We start from the raw sequence: 24,203 nt of genomic DNA on the forward strand, positions 1-24,203 counted from the left end.
CGCTGTAAAAGTGTGCGTTTGTGTAGTTACAGACTAGAAAAACTTAAAACGATGGACAGCTGTTGGCTCTTACACAGGAGAACTTAAAACTAAAAAAAACATACTGGAGCGTACAGCGGCAACCAACGGAGTTCAATGACAGATTGACCCGGCTGACAACGAATATTGAAAAACTGACCAACTCTGTTGCATTAATAAACACCTTGTTAAATGTATAAAACATGTCTGCATCAGTGTTATCTTGTATTTCCATACAATGTTACATTAGGCTGTTACACATTAGATTTGTCAGAGAAGTACTTGCATAAACAGGTAAACCACCTTCATACGAGCAAGGACAGAAAACGGCAAAGTGAGTACAGTTCACTTATTTATTCAGTAAGTTATGGGTCAAAGTATTTGGTGAGTACATTTCTAACTCTTCTGGCTTCAGTCTTTGCCGTCTGTTCTGAAATTGTTAGGTTGCGTTCAAGAAAACAATGAAATAACGCGCTGCCGTCTGATAGTGATTTCAGAAGTCTCCGGTTACGCTGTCCACACTGATCTGCCCGAGCAGCGTTTTCAAAAATAACCCACCCTGGAAAGCGTTTCTGAAAAGCTCCGTTTTTGGGAGACGAAAACGCCATTTTAGTGTGGACGGAGGGTAATAACGAAGAGAAAAAGCTTCGGTTACGGATTTATGCGGCGTACTGTGGATGTAGCCTTAGTTTGTTCTTCAGACTAATTACTGCTACAGGAAGTACCAGGGCACAGCTTCTTAGAATGAGTTTGTTGATGCAAGGCATTTCTCCAAAAAGTTAAATTACACATAGTTCACCATAAGCAATTGTTATCAAAGTTAAGTACTCCAATTATTTGTAAACACTCCAAATGTAAGATAGAACATACAATGAATTAGAAAAGAAACTTGAAGTACATGTTCTTCACTTCAATATTTAGAAAGAGGTGATGGTCAATAAAATTTAAAAAGCAGTTTATTGGAAAGTATAGTCATTGTAAAATAGAACACTAAAGCCCCAGAGAAAGGAAAGGAACTTGTTTAACCTGATGTATGATGTGGGAGCAGTTGCCCAAGCATCAGTAATAGTTATAGGGTTACATGGCTTTGTGAACCCCAAAGTGTTTTCCAACCAAGTCAAAATATATTACCCTTACTAATAGCAGAAACAATTACTAAACAGCATATTTCAAAATCTGAAAACAGCAGTAAGATAATTGAGAGAGAATCTACTACTAAGTTTTTGGTTAGCACTTAAGCACAAGTTCCTTTGTATATTATACTGACATCATTTGCAGTAGAGTCTCACCCAGAGCAGAATCCTGGCATTAAATCAGATCTCACTGTTGAGTATTAAAACATACCTGGGAAACACATTAATTTATCTCTTTTAAATGGTTACTGTTATTCAAGTTGTATAAAAGAGCAGACTCCATGCACAAGGTAAACAAACTTCATCCTTCAGCTAAAACCAAATCTCAGCATGGTACATAGTTTTCTGAGAGGGGAGCTATGCTATTCAAATGAAACATCTTATGTTGACCAAAATGTTTAATTTGTGGATGGTGGTTTGAGAATTTAGAAATTTCTCACTGTTTCATTCCACTGAGCAAATGCAGATTGTGGAGTGCAAGTATATCCAATAGGCATTGCACTTCAATGCTATGGCAACAAATACATTGACATAATGCCAAGTAAATGGGTGTGGTACCTATACAATAAAAAATGAGTCATGGAAGAATTAGAGCACATGTTATAGCCAGAAACCATAATTAAACAGAGACTAATTTGAGCAAAATTCTTAATGAATTTTCTAAATAATAAATGGGTGACTGAGTTTCAGATTTCAATAAAAAACTCATCTATATCAAGACACTTATTGTTTGTTAACTGCCATTAATTTTCATTGTGCACCTCATTACCAGAATATGAAGGTATGTTACAAAAAGTAGAAAGATGCAAGGAGTTTCTTTCTCAAACAGGCCAGGATAAGATGAGGGATTTGTACATTTTCCTTTGTCTTATTAGAGTGTATCAGTTACTAACTACTTCTCTACAATGAACTAGGAAATTCCTAAACCGTGGCCAGAATACAATCTAACAAATCTACTATTCCCAAAAGTTATAGCAACAAGATCAAAAATACACCAGGATTCCCCATTTTCTTGCATTCTCATCCTAGAATGTTCCGCTTCAAGTTCCCCTTTTGTATGGTTCAATGTGCGTATATAGAAAGAGTGTCTTAAATTGTTCTGAGAGAAAAAACTCAGTTTTGCACATAGAAAATCACTTGTTGCAATATTAATGTAATACAGAAATATTAAATTTGAAAACATTTGTTTGTATTTTGTCAGAAGATGGAAGATCAAACTTTATTTATCAACTATGTCCATACAAAACATATTGCACATCAACCAAAACGAAATAAAAATACTCTAAGCACTCTAACCAATGTAGTTTACATGGAAAATTGTCTCTCTGGAACTTAATCTTACAGTAGTTGGATTATTATGGCAATGACCTCTACAACCAGTTTAGTGTAATATTTAAAGCATTGCTTGATTTTTAAATACTGTACAGTTAATAAATAAACCAAACAAGCCCTTTGTAAAATAGTCACTGCCATCAACATCCCATTGTCCCTGCAGATGTATAGATGCAAACAAGTATTCTCCAGTGGTCTGCAATTTTCTCTACATACAGCATTTAAAAAACTTAGAGATTTAGTAAAATTGACCAGTTTCCAGACTAGTATCCCTAATGTTAAATTTACAATTCAGTGCAAAATTTTGAAACTGCATTTTTCTATTGTTTTATTCCTTGAAAAAGTGGTTGCATATTGGAGAACTTGACAAAAAGCAGCCAATGCTTCACTCCATAACATATTACAGTAAATGTCAGTGATCTCCATCTCCAGAATAATCTGAAATTTCTTTGTATGTTTTAAAACATATTCCTACAACCAGCTATCTCTTAATTTTGCATCTACTGTCTGAAGGCACAACATCTGATAATGTATTGAGAACTCAACTAAGTGAAAAACAAATTCATACAAGTGTTTTATTCAAGAACCCTCCCATCTCCATTCCAGTATGGAGGAACTAGAAAAAAAGTGCGTCATAAAGTCTAGCAGTCCTTCCTCAATCTTTGGCAAGCTTTTACGAGCACTGTTAGAAAATGTAATTTATGTAGAACTCGATAATGTGGATAACTTTTAAGAAACACCATTCACCACAGCCCCTTGGTAATCACTTTTTTGGATCTCATTGGAATTAGAAGCCTTGTTTGCAGAGGCTTCAGAAATATTGCTTGTTCCATTCACGGTCTTGATGCCAGGACAGAACTCATCAAGTACATCGTCTTGCACCTGCAAAGGAGGATTATTAATATTGCTACAGAAAAACTGACGTGATGCATATTTTGCAAATAAATCTGAATCTTCCACAATCACTACGAATTATGCCCTCTACATCACAGAAACATTAGCTGCAGAATAGGTCAGTGCTGAATTCCAGCCAGTCACTGAAGCTCTGAACTAAATTCCAGTATTACTAATTTTAAACAATACAACTGAGGGGCCAAACTAAGATTCAAACAATTTCAGAAATGACAACTTAAAACAGAAAGAAAAGCCACTGCTGCAATTATAGGAAGGTCAGAAAATGTCAAGAGCTGTGAGGGCACAATTAACTAGAGGATGCAATTAACATAGTTCCTACATAGCTCTACCTGAAGGTAAAAAATGAAAATCATTGGTTCAAACATCACTGCCTAAGATTAAACATAGAATTGGAAAATAAATGATGCATTTAAGAGTTCAGAAATAGAGCACAAGTCAGTAATTGGATACATGGACAAATAGTAAAGTTATTGAGAACCAGGAAAGTAAATATTAATGACAGTTTTAAAGTTGTGATGTCTACAATTTATGGAACCAAGGCAAAAAGGAAATGGCCACAAGTTTTTCCCCCCTATTGTGTTAGAACATAAGAAATAGGAGGAGGAGTAGGCCATCTGGCCCGACAAACCTGATCTGTCATTCAATAGATCATGGTTGATCTGACCACGGACTCATCTTCACCTACCAGCCTTTTCCCCATAACCTTTAATTCCCCTACAAAGCAAAAATCTATCCAACCTTGTCTCAAATATATTTAATGAGGTAGCCTTCACTGCTTCATTAGGCGGAGAATTCCACAGATTCACCACCTTCTGAGAAAAGCAGTTCCTCATCATCTCTGTCCCACTTCTACTCCCCCAAATCTTGAGGCCATGACCCCTAGTTCTAGTCTCAAACCAACCTTTTGTGATTCACGCACAAGCACTCCCAAGTCCCTCTGCATAACAGCAGGCTGCAAGTTTTTAACAATTTAAATTATAATCTGCTCTTTCATTTTCCTTCCAAAGTGGTGACATCATTTACCAACATTGCAGTCCATCTGCCAGACCTTGCCCACTCACTTAACCCATCTACATATCCCTGCAGACTCTCCATATCTTCTGCACAATTTGCTTTTCCACTCAATTTAGTTTCATCAGCAAACTTAGATATACTACACTCTGTCTCCTCTTCCAGATCTTTAATGTAGATTGTGCCTAGCACTGACACCTGTGGTACACCACTCAGCAGTGATTGCCAACCAGAGTAACAACCAGTCTTCTATCCATATCTCAACTCTATTCATCCTTATCAGCAGCTGTGAAGCACAGAAGTTTACATTTACAATGGAAGCAAAACTTGTAAAAATAAACTTCAAAACTGAATTTAAAAACTGACACACAAGGCCATAAGACATAGGAACAGACTTCGGCCATTTGGTCCATCGAGTCTGCTCCATCATTCAATCATGGCTGATCCTTTCCCCTCCTCAGCCTCACTTCCCGGCCTTCTCCCCATAATCTTTGATTCAGTATCCACTCAAAAACCTATTAATCTTTCCCTTAAGTACACCCAACGACCTGGCCTCCACAGCTGCCTGTGGTAACAAATGCCACAAATTCACCACCCTCCCGCTAAAGAAATTTCTCTGCATCTGTTTTAAATGGATGCCTCTCTATCCCGAGTCTGTGTTCTCTTGTCCTAGACTCCCGCACCATGAGAACCATCCTTTCCACATCTACTGTCTATGCCTTTAATAATTCAAAAGGTTTCAATTAGATACCCCCACCCCATCCTTCTAAATTCCAGCAAATACAGACCTAGAGCCATCGAACATTCCTCGTATGATAATCCTTTCATTCCTGGAATCATCATTGTGAACCACCTCTGAACCCTCTCCAATGCCAACACATCTTTTCTTAGATGAGGAGCCAAAAACTGTTCATAATACTCAAGATGAGACCTCACCAGTACCTTGTAAAGCCTCAGCATCACAATCCTGTTCTTTTATTCAAGACCTCTTGAAATGAACGCTAACATTGCATTTGCCTTCCTTACCACTGACTCAACCTGCAAGTTGACCTTGAAGGGTGTTCCGTACACAGACTCCCAAGTCCCTTTGCATCTCAGATTTTTGGGTTTTCTCCCCATTTAGAAAATAATCTACACATTTATTTCTACTACCAAAGTGCATGACCATGTATTTTCCAACACTGTATTTCATTTGCCATTTTCTTACCCATTCTCCAAATCTGTCTTAAGCCCTTCTGCAGCCTACGTTTTTCCTCAATACTACCTGCCCCTCCACCAATCTTTGTATCATCTGCAAACTTAGCAACAAAGATGATTCCGTCATCTAAATCATTGATATACAGCATAAAAAGCTGTCCCAACACCGACCTCTGTGGAACAATCAATCAGTCAATACTCAAACCATGCCAGTAACTTTGCTGTAATATCATGGGCTCTTAACCTGGTAAGTAACCTCATGTGTGGCACCTCTGAAAGTTCAAATATATGACATACACTGCACTCCCTTTATCTAGCCTACCTGTAATCTCAAAGAATTCCAACAGGTTCATCAGGCAAGATCTTCCCTCAAGGAAACTATGCTGACTTTGTTCCATCTTGTCCTGTGTCACTAAGTAGTCCATAACCTCATCCTTAACTGACTCCAACATCTTACCAACCACTGAGTTCAGACCGTCTTGTCTATAATTTCCTTTCTGCTGCCTTTCTCCTTTCTTAGAGTGGAGTGACACTTGCAAGTTTCCAGTCCTCTGGCACCATGCCAGAGTCCAATGATTTTTGAAAGATCATTACTAATGCCTCCACAATCTCTACTGCCATCTCCCTCAGAATCCTAAGGTGCAGTTCATCCAGTCTGGGTGACATGTACCCTTAAGTCTTTCAGCTTTTTGAGCACATTCTCCCTTCTAATAGTAACTACACTCACTTCTCTTTCCTCACCCCTTCAACATCTGGCACACTGCTAGTGTTTTCCACAGTGAAGACTGATGCAAAATACTCATTTAGTTCATCTATCATATCCTTGTCCCTCATTATTTCTTCCCCGGCCTCATTTTCTAGCAGTCCTATATCCACTTTCATCTCGTCTATTTATTTTTATTTTCTTAACATACTTGAAAAAAGCTGTTACTATCCACTTCGATATTGTTTGCTAGCTTGCTTTCATATTTCATCTTTTCCGTTCTGTTAATTCTTTTAGTTGCAGCCTGAAGGGTATTAAAAGCTCCCCAGTACTCTATCTTCCCCCTAACTTTTGCTTTGTTATATGCCCTCTCTTTTGTCTTTACATTAGCTTGGACTTTCCTTGTCAACCATGTTTGTACTATTTTGCCATTTGAGTATTTTTTTTGTTTTTGGAACACATCTATCCTGCAACACCTTCATTTTCCCCAGAAACTCATGCCATCTCTGCCAGCATTTGGCCAACTCCTCTCTCATACCACTGTAATTTCCTTTACTCCACTGAAAGAGAAGAACAATTCTATAATAGGAAGGGTTGAGGAGGAAATGGTCAAATGTCCTTCACTCAATAAGATTTTCTGAAATCAGAACTAAGGGGTTAAGCAGCATTACGTGGACCACTGAAATTTCCCCATGAACAAGGAATACCTTACTTTGGAATGTTTAATGTGGAGATCTAAGTGACTGAAATGGGCAATTTTCATTCCTGATAGGTCATCAAGAGGTAAACTGTCAACAGTATATGTTAAAGCTGTGCTTTTCTTATTAAGATTTCAGTGCATGTTGACAGAGTAACCACATTTATATGAGGACCAATTAGGTCATCAGACCTCTAAATTTCGTTCAAGTTCTTACCAAAGTAACTGCTTTTTTGTTGGCTGCAAGGTTCTCTTTCGGCTGGACCCTTTGTCGACTCTGAGATTCTGCTCGAGATATATAATCAGCTACAGTTACTGCCATTAAAACAAAAAAAAAGCTCTTTACAAATTATTCTTTATGCCCCTAAATGGTTTGCATCGGTTAAATTTACAGGCATCTTCAGCCAACAGTTTTAAGTCTAAAGATATTTTAAAATTATATACAATACTATCCTTGCAAATATATTCTAAATTAATCAAAGATTGAGAGACCACAGAAAAGGCAGTAAAGAAAGCAAGTTTGTTTAACTACAATGACCTTAATCAGCACTTTTCCCAAATTCAGTACCAGTTCAAGTAACTGCCAAATAAATGAATGATTATCAACCTTGAACATACCATTTTCCAGACTTAAACATCCCAAGTTTACTGAGTTTTGGTGGCAATTTAAAAAAAAAATCACACTGATTCTAACTCATTTGTACATGAAATTATAACAAAAGATTACAATAATCTGTTATGATAGTTCAGATTTAATTTTATTCTATCTGCTCCTTTGAACATAATGATAAGATAGGGTCTTTTAGGAGACTCCTGGATAGGTACATGGAGCTTAGTAAAATAGAGGGCTGTGGGTAACCTTAGGTAATTTTTAAAGTACGTACATGTTTGGCACAGCATTGTGGGCCGAAGGGCCTGTATTGTGCTGTAGGCTTTCTATGTTTCTATAACATTTAAACCAGCTAAAATACATCTCCCAAAGGTGTTTATGTGTACTGGAAGTAATACTAAATCATTAGCACCTTAAGTAGGACCGTTACAGTAAAGGAATCGGCCATTTGGTCAATCAAACCATCACCAGTACATCTGTATGTTTATCCATCATCTTCCTACCATAATCCCACCCTCCAGCTTAATCCTCAATCTCATTCTTCCCCCCAAACATGCGTAAACCTCTAATCCTTTCACCACTGTCAAAATATGCTGGGTGTTTCTATTTTCTATTCTCCCTCTATAGTGATTTCTCAAAACAAGACCAATTTGGCTTCAGTTAAGCTTTCTTGAAAATAATCTAGGTTTTAAAGACTGCTTCCAAAAACAAACAAAAATTGTTAAAGATACGGCCACTAAATTTTTGCTCAGGATGACATTTCTCAATTATAAAAGTTGTCAATAGTTTACATTGCATTTCATAGAGCAACCATTGCTGTGGATAAAAAGATAAATTTCAGAAAACATGTAAACACCAAACTGTTTTGAATCAAGTCTTCAGTTTTACTGTTCATATGTTTCTCTCTCTGCTGATGCTTTCTGAATCAGACCACTAGTTAAAGCAAGGTATAATTCTTCAGTAAATCATTTTAACACTTAAAAAATAGTTTTGGTTGATTGTGCCACTTTGAATGAAGTGTATAAAATATTTAGGTTCATTGAAGATTTTGAATAATGTACATCTTGCATCACAGATGAGCTCTAGCTGCTACTCAGCAATATAAAATATTACCATGCAGTTAAAGCTTAAATAGTTTAGAAAATAGAATCCGAGTAATTTGACTACTTCAGTTATTGATTATATAAATTACTTAAATCTGTTGAACAAGCTATTGTAATACAATCATTTTAAGTTGCCTTTCCAAGACAGCAAATAGAACCACTACAAATATAAATGCATTTGGCTGCATCTTTGAAATGGTCAATTCACAGCATAATTCAAACCACCAAAAGAAATATTCAAAATTTTGTTACTCCGAAGGATCATCTTCTTCTTCTCAAGCCCATCAACCCTACTGGGGCATAGGCCGCCAACAGCAGCTCTCCAAAGTCATCTATCCATGGCCAGTCTTCCAAGTTTTCCCACAGGTGTAGCCCATCTTCAAAGATCCTTTGTCTCCCAGGAATTAGATCTTTGGAGCTTCTGTTGGTGTGTCTTGTAGCACTGGGATTTTAAGGGACGGGGTTACTAAACCCATACCCAACCTTCCTTTTGCAGCTGGGCTTGGGACCATCCACGGCAGAGATCCATAGGGTCACAAAGCACTGAAATGCCCTTCAGCCCAACTTACCCATGCTGACCAAGGTGTCTACCCGAGCAACTGATATCTCCTTGTGTTTGGCCCACATATCTCTAAATCTGTCCAATGTCTTTTATATGCTGTAATTGTTCTTGCTTCTACCATTCCCTCTTGCACCTCATTACTTACACCACAGTAATTTTGTCAGAGAGAATTCTTTACATTGCCAACTTAAGCAAAATTCTAAACCCTCCCCCACCCCCATTTAAATTTGCAAGCAGGATAAAATGATATTTCCTATCCTCTATACAAGTTTTGTGCACTTTATGCAGTCCTGGGTAGGCCTGTAGTCTAGTGTAGTTTTTTTTCTGTTTTTTTTTAATGTAGTTCAGTCTAGTTTTTGTACTGTGTCATGTAACACCGTAGTCCTGAAAAAACGTTGTCTCATTTTTACTATGTACTGTATCAGCAGTTATGGTCGAAATGACAATAAAAGTGACACAAGGACATAAAATGAAATTATCAATGATGAAGCTGAAGGGGATGTAAAAATTTTAGTACTTCAATTTCAATGTTAAACCTGCTCATCCAATGCTTAGCAGCAGCCAAAGACAATGATGTGAACCACAAAGATAGAAAGTCAGTAACAAACAATAAATGTACTCTGGACAAACTGTATTTTCAATATAAAGATCCAATTCTGGTCAGCAAAACACAAAGTAGAAATATTCAATTGCTGGAGGCAATACAACGCCACAAAGTTAATTGTTACTGTCAATGACTGAGATGAGGAAAGAATGGAAATATACATAACTTTAGCCTGAAGAGGAGACTCCTGTGGCAAGACTACATATTCAAGCATCCAAAGGGGGGAAAAAACCACTTACCAATACTGTGAATGGTTACAAGAGATTACAAGGCTTACTGCTGTCAGATATTTTATTGAGTAATTTATCTTGCTTTAAATGACAAAAAAAATCACTAAGTACACTAAAATGAGAAAGCACATAGTAGTGCAGATTACATTCCAGCTAAATTATATAGGCTGGATTTTCACTGGCACAAAAAGTGCAGAAGCATATTCTGTCCAAGTTTCACTGAGAATTGTAACCACTTATTTATTATACATTCTCAATCTTGACTACCAGGATGGGATGGAAGAAAACAAAAAGTAATTTATATAGTTCAGACCTGCTGAAGGGTCTTGGCCTGAAACATCAACTGTACTCTTTTCATAGGCCTGGCCTGCTGAGTTCCTCCAGCATTTTGTTTATGTTGCTTGGAATTCCAGCAGCTGCAGATTTTCTCGTTTGTAATTTATGTAGCGTTTTAAGATGCTATTATGGCAAAAGTGATAAAACTGATTCCCTAACTAGAGACAGTGACAAAAAAATATATTTTGTTGTAAAGGATGTCTCAAGATTTTTCCCAAGTCCTATCAACTATTCTTATTACCATTTCCTATGAGGTCTGAAAACACCCAAGAGAATATAGGCAAACAGACCTTACTAGTTCTTAATACGTTTAAATGCAACAATGAACTGGTGACCATTCAGCCCCTCAACTTGTTCTGCTATTTACAATATGAACCTCAACACTTCAATCTGTGAGCAATATTGCTTGATATCCTTAAAATTAACTTACCTACAGTATTTTAAATTTGAGGTAAGAACCTTTATCACATGAACAAAAATTCTTCCACTGCCTTCAAACTTAAATTATGTGCCCATTCAGTTTTGGCCCAAGCTGGATGGCTTTCAATTTACCTTTTCCAAACTAGCACTGAAGTCAACTGTCATACAATGCATTTAAGCTGGCAGTTAGTAAGTGAAGACCTGAGATTTTCATACTGTACAGATTCAAAAATCCAAGATCTGATCTATCTGGAAACTTTGACTTTTCAGAACACTGGCGACTCTCTTAAAAAACATAATTTTAAGTTCAAATCTCAAAAACAAAATCAGTGATTTTTGCATCTTGCATCAATATGCAACATAGCAGGTGATCTCAAGTTCACAGCTGGGTTATTTATAAAGCAATTAGCAAATCTATGCTAGTTTTTCCTCTTTTTCTCCCCCATGAGTTTGTTGTTAAATTGCCTTTTCTCCCCCCCCAACGGTATAAAAAAGTTTAAATGTGTTAGAATTTCAAAACAATTTTATTATTTATAAGCAGCAGGCCTTTGAAACCATGCTGATTAAACTAAGTTTATTAGATGATCTGCAATATGGTAAAATGTTAATATTCCAAACACCCTAACATGCTAATTTTAGGCATTACCTGGCTGGTTGTCTCTACTCAGAGAGCTTTCAATCTGACCACGTAAACGACGCCTGCGGCTGCGATTACGCCGCTGTGGCTTCCTTTCATTATCATCTGTAAAGGGTGAGGGAGGCTTTCTCTTTAATGTTTTATTTACAATAGTAGTCTGATGCATGGAGTTAATTCATTAAATACTAATCTGACAAATATTCTTTTGAAATAGTATACAAGTTGGATATTTACATACCCAAACCATTTTCATTAACTGAAGCACTGTCTGATTCTGTCATTCCATCAATCATGGTAGCATCATCATCAGTTCTTCGTCTACGTGACCTCCTGCGGCGGGTTGAGCTGCTATGAGATTCACTACCATCAGTGTCTGCTGTTTGGTCCGTTTCTGTGTTATCTGCATTATCTAGCAAACTATAAGGATTGCTATCTGGATCCTTGAACACTAAGAAAAAAAAATATTGTTAACAATCTGTTTTTAAATATTTAAATTATCTGTCCATTTGGTGTCTTAGGTGATCATGAGAAGTTGATTTATAATTGTACCATAGTTCATGCAAGTTATTAGTTACAAAATGTGCCCTTGACACAAACCACAAACTTCTAATTAATTCAATCCATTTACAACATTAAATGCACTTTAGTAAAAGAGAGCATCAAGTGATCCAAGTGAATAACAGAGATCTCTTTTCCCAGCACGTACAGTGGCGAAGAAACAGCTTATCACTGGCACAGAATGTTCAGACAATTATCCCAAGGAGTGGAGGATTTCTTTTCCCAAATCCGGGTAGAAGATCTCTTTTATATAATAGACAAGAATTCTAAACCTTCGGTAATTTCAAACATTAATAGCAGGGACATTTAATTCCTCTACCACAAGTCCCAACATATCGATGTAGTTATGAAGGAGGCAAGACAGCAATTATACTTAATTAGGAATTTGAAGAGATTTGGTATGTCAACAAAAACACTCAAAAGCTTCTACAGATGTACCATGGAGAGCTTTCTGACAGGCTGGTATGGAGGGTGGGTGGGGGGTTGCTACTGCACAGGACCAAATGAAGCTGTAGAGGGTTGTAAATTTAGTAAGGTTTGTCTTGTGTACTAGCCTACAAAAAGTACCCAGGACATCTTCAAGGAATGCTGCTTCAGAAAGGCAGCGTCCATTATTAAGGACCTCCAGCCCATGCCCTTTTCTCACTGTTACCATCAGGTCGGAGGTACAGAAGCCTGAAGGCACACACTCAGCGATTCAGGAACAGCTTTATTGAATACTGGATACCGTGTCCAAATATGGGTGCAACATTTGGCAAGGATAATAAGACCTTCAAGAGAAAGCAGCAGTCATTTACTGGAATTATATGAGAGATGGGAGACCATGAGGAGAAACTAGAAAAAAAAAACCACATTTGTTTTTCCTTCAGCAGAGAAGGTTGAAGGAAAATTTGAAGGCAGCAAGATGGGGCTCCAAAACAGAAAAAAGCATTATAATTGGTATATGGCTAAGTAATCATCAGATGTAGTTACCAAGTATGTGATGAGATGGAAGAGTTTATTAATGGAACCTAGACATTAAATGAGTGGTAGAAGCAGAGACAATTCCAACTATCAGAAGAATATCCAATAGCTACGTCATGGGTAACACTGCAGGGTTATAGAGGGAATTGAAAGCACTGGACAACCTTTACAAAAACCAACGAGGCAAATAGTCCAGTTCATACTATAAAACTTAATGTTTTATAATGCAAACAAGTAGTCTTAAGGATAACATATGGACAAAAATGTGTAAAAATGCTTGATTCAAGCTGCACAGATTTACCCGAAATATCTTTCACGCCATAACTGTCTAGATTTACCGTGCTGCCAAATTTTACGCAAATGATTGGCATTTTACATTAAACTGTGTAATAATCACCCTTTGATCACTATGCAAGCCATAGTTGTATCCCCATGATAAAAGAAACATACAAATATCAACAGTAGGTAGACTCCTGGATTTTCCAAATCTAAGAATTTTGGTCATTTTACTGCCAACCAGAAGTTTAATAGAACTACTACACCAACTCTTAAACTGCAAAACTGAATTTCCAGGCTGTTATGCTATGCTGTATATATATGCAAATACACTCAAACCCCGTATAACACTACTCTGAATAGTGCTGATTTCTTACAATGCAGTTATTCAATTCTTTACTGAAATATTTAAGAATTACAAAAATTCATTCTAAACACTTAAAACTTCTCAACAGCAGTCACCATTACAATAAACATTCAATCAGCCAATGGGAACACTTTACATATGTCTGAGCCACTCACATATTAGTTCATGCTCTTACACACATGGGGGAGGCAATGTCCTTGCTCCCTGACCAATTTATTCTTTCTTTCTTTTTTTTTTTATATAAAGTGTCTGGGAAACAGCTTGCAACTTCCAGTGAGGGTAGTACATCTAAGATGTCCAGGAAAAGCATAGCATGGATGTGAAACTGCAAATGATACGGAGTGAGGATATTAATGACAGTGATGTTGCAGAATTACTGCATTCTCATGGTGAGAGCCTTAATAATGAAGAGCTCGAGAATTGGAGGCGCATTACATCATGGGTGAATCTGAGGACACAGATCGAGAAGAGGAAACACCAGCAAGAAACTTCACCACAAAATTCCTCAGCAGTAGTGTCACCACAATCACACAAATCATGGACCAGTTCATCGATAATGATCCTGACTGGGAGTGAAGCAATAAGGTGAAGAGAGGTGTTCTCAATGCAATTTCCTGCTACCAAGAACTGCTTTATGAAAGGACACTTCAGAAAATGAAGTCAAATCTCAGCACCTACTCGAAGAAGAAGCCAAAGTTTGAGGAGGACCCACAGACTGGTCTCTCCTCTAAGATGTAACCACCACCCGCTTCCCTCTGCTGCTGCGAACTGTGGCCACTCCACTGATGTACAGATTAGGCCTATTTGTGTATTTGTTATTCCACAAATTACTATGTATACAATTAAATGATATATCATATCTCAGGCTTGATTTGTTTTCTAAAAAAAATATCTGGCATACATCTCTATTTACATAATGTTATAATGACTCGATGTAGTGCTCACCCTCTTGAGGAACGCATCCTTTGCGTTAAGCAGGGTCTCAGTGTAAATAAGCAAAACCCTACTACTGCTCTCATTCAAAACTGACCAAATTATGCTCTATAACGAAAAGTAGACTTTGTGTGCTTTCAAAACACAGCCACAGCTGAAATAAAACTGAAGAATCCAAAACATTATTCTCTGACTCTACTTAATTGAAGACCCATTCAAAAACCTTACCTGAACTAACTGATGAGTTGCTACCTCGTGCTCCTCCACGACCTCTGCTGGACTGTCCACCACCTCGACCTCTCCCTGTTGTAGGCCGCCTTCGACTATCACGATGTGGTCTTGAATCACGATCGTCATCAGCAGCCTGTGACCAGTCACTTAATTCATCTCTTCTTTCAGATTCAGTCTCCGAAGCATTTGACAATTCAGAGTTCGTACCTGAGCAATGAAAAAATAAATGGTTGATGTGACCAACACCCAGGTCCAAATGCAAATGCCCCCTTGTCCAATAAGGCAAAGTTCATTACTTTGAAATCTAAAAATCACAGGCCAGGATGAAAATTTCTATACATTAAAATGTTCTCGAATTATTTATCACCAGGTTGAACAGTGGAATCCAAACATAAGTACGACAAGTTGTATGATCTTAAGGAACAGTTAGCTTTCATTTTTCTCAGTTTCTCAAGCCTTTTTGCAGAGCAGCCAAGACACATTTCAGCAAATCTCTATACATTTCCAAAGCACTGGGAAGTTAAAATTTATTATCTTGCGGATGTCTGGAAATTGGAGGAGATGCGGGTGAGAGCAGCATCAATGGTGGAGGAAGGGAAACCCTGTTATTTGGGGGAAGGATATTTCTGATGTTCTGGGGAAAAAAAGTTTCATCCTGGGAACAGATGCAGTGGAGACAAAGGAAAAAGCATTTTTAAAGGAGATAAGTGGGAAGAGGTATAGCCAAGAGCCATGGGAATCTGAAGATTTCTAAAAGATGTCAGATAGACAATTTGTCTCCAAAGATGTCCAAGAGGAGGAGGAGGAGGGTTGGAGAAGGGAGAAGGGATTATCAGTGCGGCCACTGAAGTGGGCTCTTAGACAGTGATGGAAGAAGAACTCTGCGTCATGGCTGGCACAAAACTCACTGAGGTGAGGGTGAAGGGATCAGTTCCAGGTGCTGCTGATAATAGAGTGCCTATAAATTATTTAACCAATGTTTCCTGTTCTTTCTCATCTCCGCTAATTTCCTTCAAATGATTTTTTCCACTTTCCATTTTACGTGAACACCATGCAACCACAGCTCTGTTAAGAAAATAGAACAATACAGCACAGTATAGGCCCCACAGCCAATCCAAGGTCAACCTAATCTAAGGTCAATATAACACCTCCCTTTTCTCACTTCCAGGGGAATCCAGCCCTGGGAACTTATCTATCCTACTGTTTCCATATCAGCCTGTTCTTTGGTAACATCACATTCATCAAGCTTTCTCTCACAGATAAATATTGAAGCAAAGTATTCCCCCTTCCTCCAGGCATGATTGCTCTTTCATCCCCGATTAGTCATACCCTCATTCTAGTCATCCTCCCATTCTTAATATACATATAGAACATCTTAAGAGTTTTCCTTAAACCTAGGCACCAAAGCCTTTTTGTGTTCTAGTTCTCCTGAGTTCCTTCTTAAGTCCTTTTTTGGCTTCCTTATAATTCCAGGAGCCCTTTCTGAACCTCTTACATGTGCTTCCTAAACAACCTTCTCCTCAACAGACACATCACTTTGGATACAGGTGGGAGGTGGGGGGGGTTGACCTAATAGAGGGAACCCTCAGTAGTCTCTGGCACTGAGTCTGCCTGTGACTCAAACAGGATGGGGGGGGGTGGGGGGGAAGAAGAGGCATGCTGTAGTGCTAAGGAATTCATTAGTTAGGGGAACAGACAGGAGGTTCTGTGGGCAAGAACGAGATACCCAGATAGCATGTTGCCTCCTGGGTTCCAGAATCCGGAATATCTCGGATTGAGTCCTCAGCATTCTTAAGTGGGAGGGTGAACAGGCAGAAGTCATAGTCCACGTAGGTACCAATGACACAGGTAGGACAAGTGACGAGGTTCTACATAGGGAGGTCAGGGAGTTAAAGAGTAGGACCTCCAAGGTTGAGATCACAGGATTCCTACCCATGCCACGTGCTAGCGAGGCTAGAAGTAGGAAGATGATACAGTTTAACATGTGGTTAAGGATGGTGAGACGATTTTTAGATCATTGGGATCTCTTCCAGGAAAGGTGGGACCTGCAGAAGGGACAGTTTGCATCTGAACCAAGGGGGAGTAATATCCTAGTTGGAAGGTTTGTTAATGCTGCATTGAGGAGCTTAAACTAGGTTGCAGAGGGATGGGAACCAGAGTGCCAGAACAGTTAGTGGAGAGATTGTGGAGGTAGATGTTGGGAAGACCTCAAAGTTAGGAATTAAAAGGCTGAGCATGTTGCAACAAAATCGAAAAGGGTGAATAAAGGACTGAAGGTGTTGGAACTGAACGTGCACAGAATATGGTAGATTAACCTGCAACACAGTTAGATTTGCAGGTATGATGTAGGCATCACAAAATCATGGCTGAAAGCTTAATGTCCAAGGATACACATTGTATTGAAAGGATAGGCAGGAACGCAGAGGGGGAGCCATCGCTCTGTTGGCAAAAAGTGAAATTACATCATTAGAAAAAGGTGACACAAGGTCAGAAGGTGTTGCATTGTCATGGATAGAGCCAAGGAACTGCAAAGGTAAAAAGACCTTCATGAGAGTTGTATACAGACCCCCAAACAGTACTAAGGATATTGCCTACAAATTACAATGGGAGATAGAAAACACATGCCAAAAGGGCAATGTTACAATAGTCATGGGGGACTTCAATACACAGGCAAATTGGGAAAAACATCAGGTTGATGCTCAATCACAGGAGGGCGAGTTTCCAGAGTGCCTACGAGATGGCTTTTTAGAGTAACGTAGTTGAGCCCATGAGAGGATTAGCGATTCCAGATCGTGTCTTGTGCAATGAACCAGAAAAGAACCCTTCAGGGCAAGTGATAATATGATTGAACTCAGCCTGAAATTTGAGAAAGACCAGCTAAAGTCAGATGGAGTAAAGGAAATTACAGAGGCACAAAAGAGGAGTTGGCCAGAACTGATCGGAAAAGAACACAAGCAGCAATGATGACAGAGCAGCAATGGCTGGTATTTTTGAAAGCAATTCAGAAGGCACAGTATATACACACACACACTGCAAAAAGGAAGAACTATTCTAAGAGATGACAATCATGGCTAACCAGAGAAGTCAAAGCCAACATAAAAGCCAAAGAGAGGGCATATAATAGAGAAAAGATTAGTGGGAAGTTAAGGATTGCAAAGTTTTTAAAAACCAACAGAAAGCTACTAAAAAGTCATTAAGGTAAAGATGGAATATGAAAATAAGCCAGCCACTAATATTAAAGAGGATACCAAAAGTTTCTTCAGATACAGAAAGACTAAAAGAGAGGTGAGAGTGGCAACTGGACACTCTGATGCCGCAGAGCTAGTAATGGGGGACAACAATATAGTGGACAAACTGAATAAGTATTTTGCATCATGTCTTCATTGTGGAAGATACTAGCAGTATGGTGGAAGTTCCAGGTGTCAGGAGACATGAAGTGTGAAGTTATCATAACCAGAGAGAAGGTTCTTGGGAAACTGAAGGGTCTGAAGATAGGCAAGACACCTGGACCAGGTGCTGTACACCCCAAAGTTCTGAAAGCATTGGCTGAAAAGATTATGGAGGCATTAGTAATGATCTTTCAAGAATCACTGATTCTTGAGGAGCAGCAGCTTAGGAGAACGGCGACTCTATTGCTTGCAACTTCGGAATCAGGATTTTGTGGCTCTGGAGGTCAGGTGGGGGGATTTGAGATTGGTGCCACTGCAGGACACTGGTGTGTCGTGGAAGACAGAAGATTGAAAGCAGCAAGCTGGGGGCTGGCTATGTGCCAGAGCCCCGAGATCTTTGGGCACAGAGTTCGGAAAAAGCAACGCAACAGATTTCTAACATCATAAATCAGCAAATTACTTGTTATGTCTCCCCTCTCGCTGTGAAATGGGTCACCTCTTTTTCCCCTTTTTAGGGAGAGAGTGAGCCTGTGGTATGTCCAATTATCGGGTGAACGAGTAGTCTTTGGGGTACTGCAAGTCTGTGTCTTTATTGATACTTTGCTGCACGCTTGAGTGCTTGTGGGGGACTTTGGGGTTCTAACATTTAACTGTCATTCATTCTTTGGGGCACTTCTGTTTTCGTGGATGTTTGCAAAGAAAAAGATTTTCAGGATGTATATTGTTTACACATTTCTGACATTAACTGTACCTTTGAAATGGTTTCAGAAGACTAAAAAACTGTAAATGTCACTCCACTCTTCAAGAAGGGAGAGGGGCAGCACAAAGGAAATTCTAGGCTAGTTAGTCTGACCTCTTTGGTTGGGAAGATGCTGGTTGATTATTAAGGATGAGATCTCAGGATACTTGGAAACACATGATAAAAACAGGCCGTAGTCAGCATGGTTTCCTCAAGAGAAAATCTTGCCTGACAAATCTGTTGGCATTCTTTGAAGAGTTAACAAGCAGGATAAACAAAGGAGAATTGCTTGATGTTGTGTCCTTGGGATTTTCAGAAGACCTTTGACAAGGTGTCACACATGAGGCTGCTTAACAAGCTACGAGCCCTTGGCATTAAAGAAAAACTTCTAGCATGGATAAAGCAGTGGCTGACTGGCAGGAGGCAAAGAGTGGGAATAAAGCGAGCCTTTTCTGACTGGCTGCCGTTGACTAGTGATGGTCCACAGTGGTCTGTGTTGGTACAGATTCTTTTAAAATTATATGCCAATGATTTGAATTGATGGCTTTGTTGCAAAGTTTGCAGACGATATGAAGATACCTGGAGAGGCAGATAGTTTTGAGGAAACAAAGAAGCTACAGAAGGACTTTGCCCATTCTCTTAATCGGTCTAAGAAATAGCAGATGGAATAGCATGAGAAGTGTATTGGTCATGTACTTTGATAGAATGAAAAGGGTGACTATTTTCTAAATGGAGAGAAAACACAAAAAGCTGAGTTGCAAAGGGACTTGCAAGTCCTTGTGCAGGATTCCCTAAAGGTTAATTTGCAGGTTGAGTCTGATGAGGAAGGCAAATGCAATGTTAGCATTCATTTCAAAAGGACTAGAATATAATAGAAAGGATGTAATTTTTAAACTTTATAAAGGTACTGGTGAGGCCTTGTGAGCAGGTTTGGGAACCTTATCTTAAAAAGGATGTGCTGAAACTGAAGAGGGTTCAAAGGATGTTCACGAAAATGATTCCAGAATTGAATGGCCTGTCATAAGAAGAGCGTTTGATGGCTCTGGGCTTGTATTAAATAGAAATCAGAAGAATGAGGGGTGACCTCCTTGAAACCTATTGAATGGCGAAAGGCCTTGATAGAGTGGATGTGGAGAGGATGTTTCCTATTGTGGGAGAGTCTAAGACCAGAGGGGACAGCCTCAGAATAGAGGGGTGTCCTTTTAGAACTGAAATGAGAAGGAATTCCTTTAGCCAGAGGGTGACAAATCTGTGGAAAGCTTTGCCACAGGCAACTGTGGAGGCCAAGTCTTCATGTACAGTACCTATAAAAAGTATTCACTCTGCTTGGAAGTTTTCATGTTGTATTGCTTCACTACAGTGAATCAGAGGATTTAATTTCGCTTTTTCGACACTGATCAACAGAAAAAGACTCTTGTGTCAAAGTGAAAACAGATCTCTACAAAGTGATCAAAATTAATTACAAATATAAACCACCAAATAACTGATTGCATAATTATTCACCCCCTTTAATATGACACACCAAATCATTACTAGTGCAGCCAATTAGTTTTACATGTCACAAAATTAGTTAAATAGAGATCACCATGTGCAATCAAGGTGCTTCAATTGATTTAGTAAAAATACACCTGTATCTGGAAGGTCCAACCACTGTTGAGTCAGTATCCGGCAGAAACTACACCAAGACAACAAAGGAACACTCCAAGCAAGTCAAAAGGTTATTGAAAAGCACATCTCAGGAGATAGATACAAGAAAATTTCCAAGTCACTGAATAGCCTTTGGAGTACAGTTAAAGACAATCATCGAGAAATGGAAAAAACATGGCACAGCTGTAAATCTACCTAGTGCAGGCTGTCCTCAAAAATGAAGTGACCGTGCAAGAAGGGGACTAGTGACGAGGCCACCAGGAGACCTTTGACAACTCTGGAGGAGTTACAAGCTTCAGTGGATGAGATGGGAGAGACTGCAAACACAACAACTGTCGCCCAGGTGCTTCACCAGTCGTAGCTTTATGGGAGACTGGCAAAGAGAAAGCCACTGTAGAAAAACTCACAGGAAATCTCGGCTAGAGTTTGCCAAAAATCACGTGGGAGACTTTGAAGTCAGCTGGAAGAAAGTTCTATAGTCTGATGAAACCAAAATTTAACTTTTTGGCCATCACACTAAATGCTATGTTGAGCGTAAATCAAGCACCACACATCAAAAACATACTGTGAAGCATGGTGGTGGCTACATTATGCTGTGGGGATGCTTCAATGCAGCAGGCCCTCAAAGGCTTGTGAAGGCTTGTGAAAACTTGATGCAGTCTGCAAGAGAACTACGATGTGGGAGAAGATTTATTTTCCAACAAGACAATGACCAAACCAAAGCTACACAGGAATGGCTTAAAAATAAAGTAGTTAATATCCTCGAGTGGCCAAGTCAGAGTGCAGACCTCAGTCCATTTGAGAATCTGTGGTTGGACTTGAAGAGGGCTGGTCACTCATGATCCCAATGCAATCTGACAGAGCTTGAGAGAGCTTGTAAAGAAGAAAGGGGAAAAATTGCAGAGTTCAGATGTGCCAAACTGACAGAGACCCATCCACACAGGCTCCAGGCTGCAAATGCAGCAAAGGTGCATCTACTAAATACTGACTTGAAGGGAGTGAGTAATTATGCAATTATTTTGTGTTTTATATTCGTAATTAATTTAGATCACTTTGTAAAGATCAGTTTTTACCATGACAGTTTTCTGTTGCTAAGTGTCAATAAAGCCAAATTAAAACCACTGTGACAAAATGTTGTAGAACAATAAAATTCATGTTCCTGGGGTGGGGGGGCGGGGATGAATACTTTTCATAGGCGCTGTATATTTAAGGCAGAGGTTGATAGAGTCTTGATTGGTCAGGGCATGAAGAGGTACAGGGAGAAGGCAGGAGTTTGGGCCTGAAAGGAAAATTGGATCAGCCATGAAGTGGCAGAACAGACTCGATGAGCCAAATGGTTCCAATTCTGTTCCTGTATCTTATGATCTTATTTCCATTGTAAATTTCCCTTAGTACATCTGTTCCCAATTTATGCTCCCAAGTTTCTGACTAATAGCATAATTTTCCCTCTCCCAATTAACTTTCCCATACCATCTGCTCCTATCCCTATCCAAGGCTATGATGTCATAAGATGTAATCAACCCCATTTCTACTTCTGCTCTTCTTTGTCACATTGTAACATGCACTCAGTTAAAATGCATGAAATTTTAACTTCATGCTATTTTTTCCCCCTGATTTAATCTTGTTCACTAATCCACTGCTAAAACATGTCCATGAATCTGCTCAAGTTGGGAATTTTCTAACTTGCTGCAATGCTTTGACTTTTCTTTTTAAAAGTAAAGTCTTTCATCTAAACTTTCCACTCCCTCACTTCGACTATCTAATGACCAGATTCACCAAGAGCTTGCAATCCAGATTAACTGAGATCCAGCCAAAAGTTACCTTTCACACCAATAATATTGCAGTACCCCAAGAATCAAAATGTATCTCCTATACCACTGTGTGTAATTTACACATGGCCAAAGGTTAACCCTCTTTGAAATTCCTCATTTTACAATCTTCTCAAAGACAATGCTGAATCCAATTTTAAGATAATCCCACATATACCAGAAAAAAAATGGCATCCTACCAACTCTCCACCAAATTTTCTTCCACAATTTAACCAAACTATTTGACTTTAAGTTGATCTTTACTGGCCATATTAAACTAATGGATTTATTGTCATCTGAAATTCTAATATCATGCTATACAAGCAATTAGTTCATAAGAAAGGTATTGATAGGGAGACTAAACATTTCTTTTTTAAAAAAGTTCTCTACAACTTCATACTTGTTCTGCCTTTAGTGGCATTTCCCTACATCAAATCTGATTTAGATACAATCCTTCAAATCTAAGGGTTTATTGGTATTGGTCTTGAATGCTCAGTGATTAAGCATCTATTGGCTTCTTTGTGCAGAATTTCAAAGGATTAATTACCCTCCGGGTGAAGAAGTTTTGTATGTTCAATGTTCTGAAAAGTCAAATCCTACTTCTAGAATGTGGCCCAGTTATATAAATCCAAGGCAAGGGAGAAAGCAACACTGTTTCTTATGTGAAGAACTCTCCTCATTAGTTCCTATCTTCAAATGGTGATCACTTTTTCCTGCCCAAGTCCCAACTCCATCCCTCCCTAGACACTGGAAACAGAAACACTGGTGTAGTTAGTAGTGAATGATATGTTGTTTGCAGATGCAAAAGGCTTCAAATATATGTCTTGCTGCAATTTTCCAGGACGTGGAGAGACCATACCTTAAATATATTACTGATTTTGGACTCCTCATCAAAGAAAGGTGGTGCTTGCTATGGAGGGAGTGTAGCAAAGGCTTACCATACTGATTCCTGGGATGTAGGACTGATTATATTGAACAGCAGAACAAGTTCAAAGGGGTATATGGCCTACTCCTGATCAGTCTGCCATTATATAGTTGACTTACTTTAACTCTGGACAATATTATGAAAAGTATAATTTCTTCAGGATATGAACTGATTTTATACTTTATTCCATTTTGATAAATATTCTGTATGAATAGAGAACAGTTTAATGACGTAACTTAACATTAATATACATTTAAAAAAGGTTAATTACCATAACCTGAAGTGTAATTTGGACCTCGACGACCACGGCCTCGATAGGGTCTGTTACCACGCAGTGAAGCAGTACTCTCATCAGTGATATAACCCTTATCTTTCTCTGGCCGACTTGGCACTGGCCTATACCCCATACCAATCTGACGTAGTTGCTCATCGATTAGCAACCGGTCCAGTCTCAGCTGTTCTACTTCCTAAAACATACAAGACAAATTAATATTATTCCACAAAGGAACAAAAAGAATAATTCTGGATTAATACCTAGTGATAATTAAAAGCTTGCAGTAATAGAAGAGGTGGCAGGGTGTAGAATGCCCACTGGGAAAATAAATATTTGCTTGCAGCAAAATTTCAAGTTATAGCTTTGATCATTTTTTAAATGGCATTTTCTCATGCAGATGATAATTAATATTTTCCTTGTGCTATGCAAATTTTAAATGACCAGAACTACCTCAATTTCAAATATACGAAAATGTTTCAAAGATCACTTTGTGCCAAAAACAAATGAAACAGAACTTAAGATCATCACCTCCCTCTGGTTCCTCTTCTTCATGGCCACTGCCCTCTCCTATTGGATTCCTTCTTC

General features: G+C 38.7%; 1 protein-coding gene across 4 annotated transcripts in view; it reads right to left on the reverse strand.

The window, feature by feature from the left end:
• Positions 1 to 2,318: 2,318 nt before the first annotated feature.
• Positions 2,319 to 24,203, reverse strand: part of fxr1 (FMR1 autosomal homolog 1) — a 76,602-nt gene continuing 54,717 nt past the window's right edge. The window contains exons 12-17 of one of the 4 annotated variants that reach the window (XM_073041250.1): positions 23,616 to 23,811; positions 14,834 to 15,043; positions 11,747 to 11,956; positions 11,518 to 11,613; positions 7,224 to 7,291; positions 2,319 to 3,365 (exon numbers count right to left, since the gene is read on the reverse strand). In XM_073041250.1, coding sequence (XP_072897351.1) covers positions 3,213 to 3,365; positions 7,224 to 7,291; positions 11,518 to 11,613; positions 11,747 to 11,956; positions 14,834 to 15,043; positions 23,616 to 23,811 — 933 coding nt within the window. In that variant the 3' untranslated portion in view covers positions 2,319 to 3,212. Of the gene's footprint in view, positions 3,366 to 7,223; positions 7,322 to 11,517; positions 11,614 to 11,746; positions 11,957 to 14,833; positions 15,044 to 23,615; positions 23,812 to 24,203 lie in introns of all 4 variants that reach the window. The other 3 variants (XM_073041249.1, XM_073041252.1, XM_073041251.1) reach the window with 3 other exon arrangements.

This window comes from Hemitrygon akajei, chromosome 3, assembly GCF_048418815.1.
Source record: "Hemitrygon akajei chromosome 3, sHemAka1.3, whole genome shotgun sequence".
Taxonomy (NCBI): domain Eukaryota; kingdom Metazoa; phylum Chordata; class Chondrichthyes; order Myliobatiformes; family Dasyatidae; genus Hemitrygon; species Hemitrygon akajei.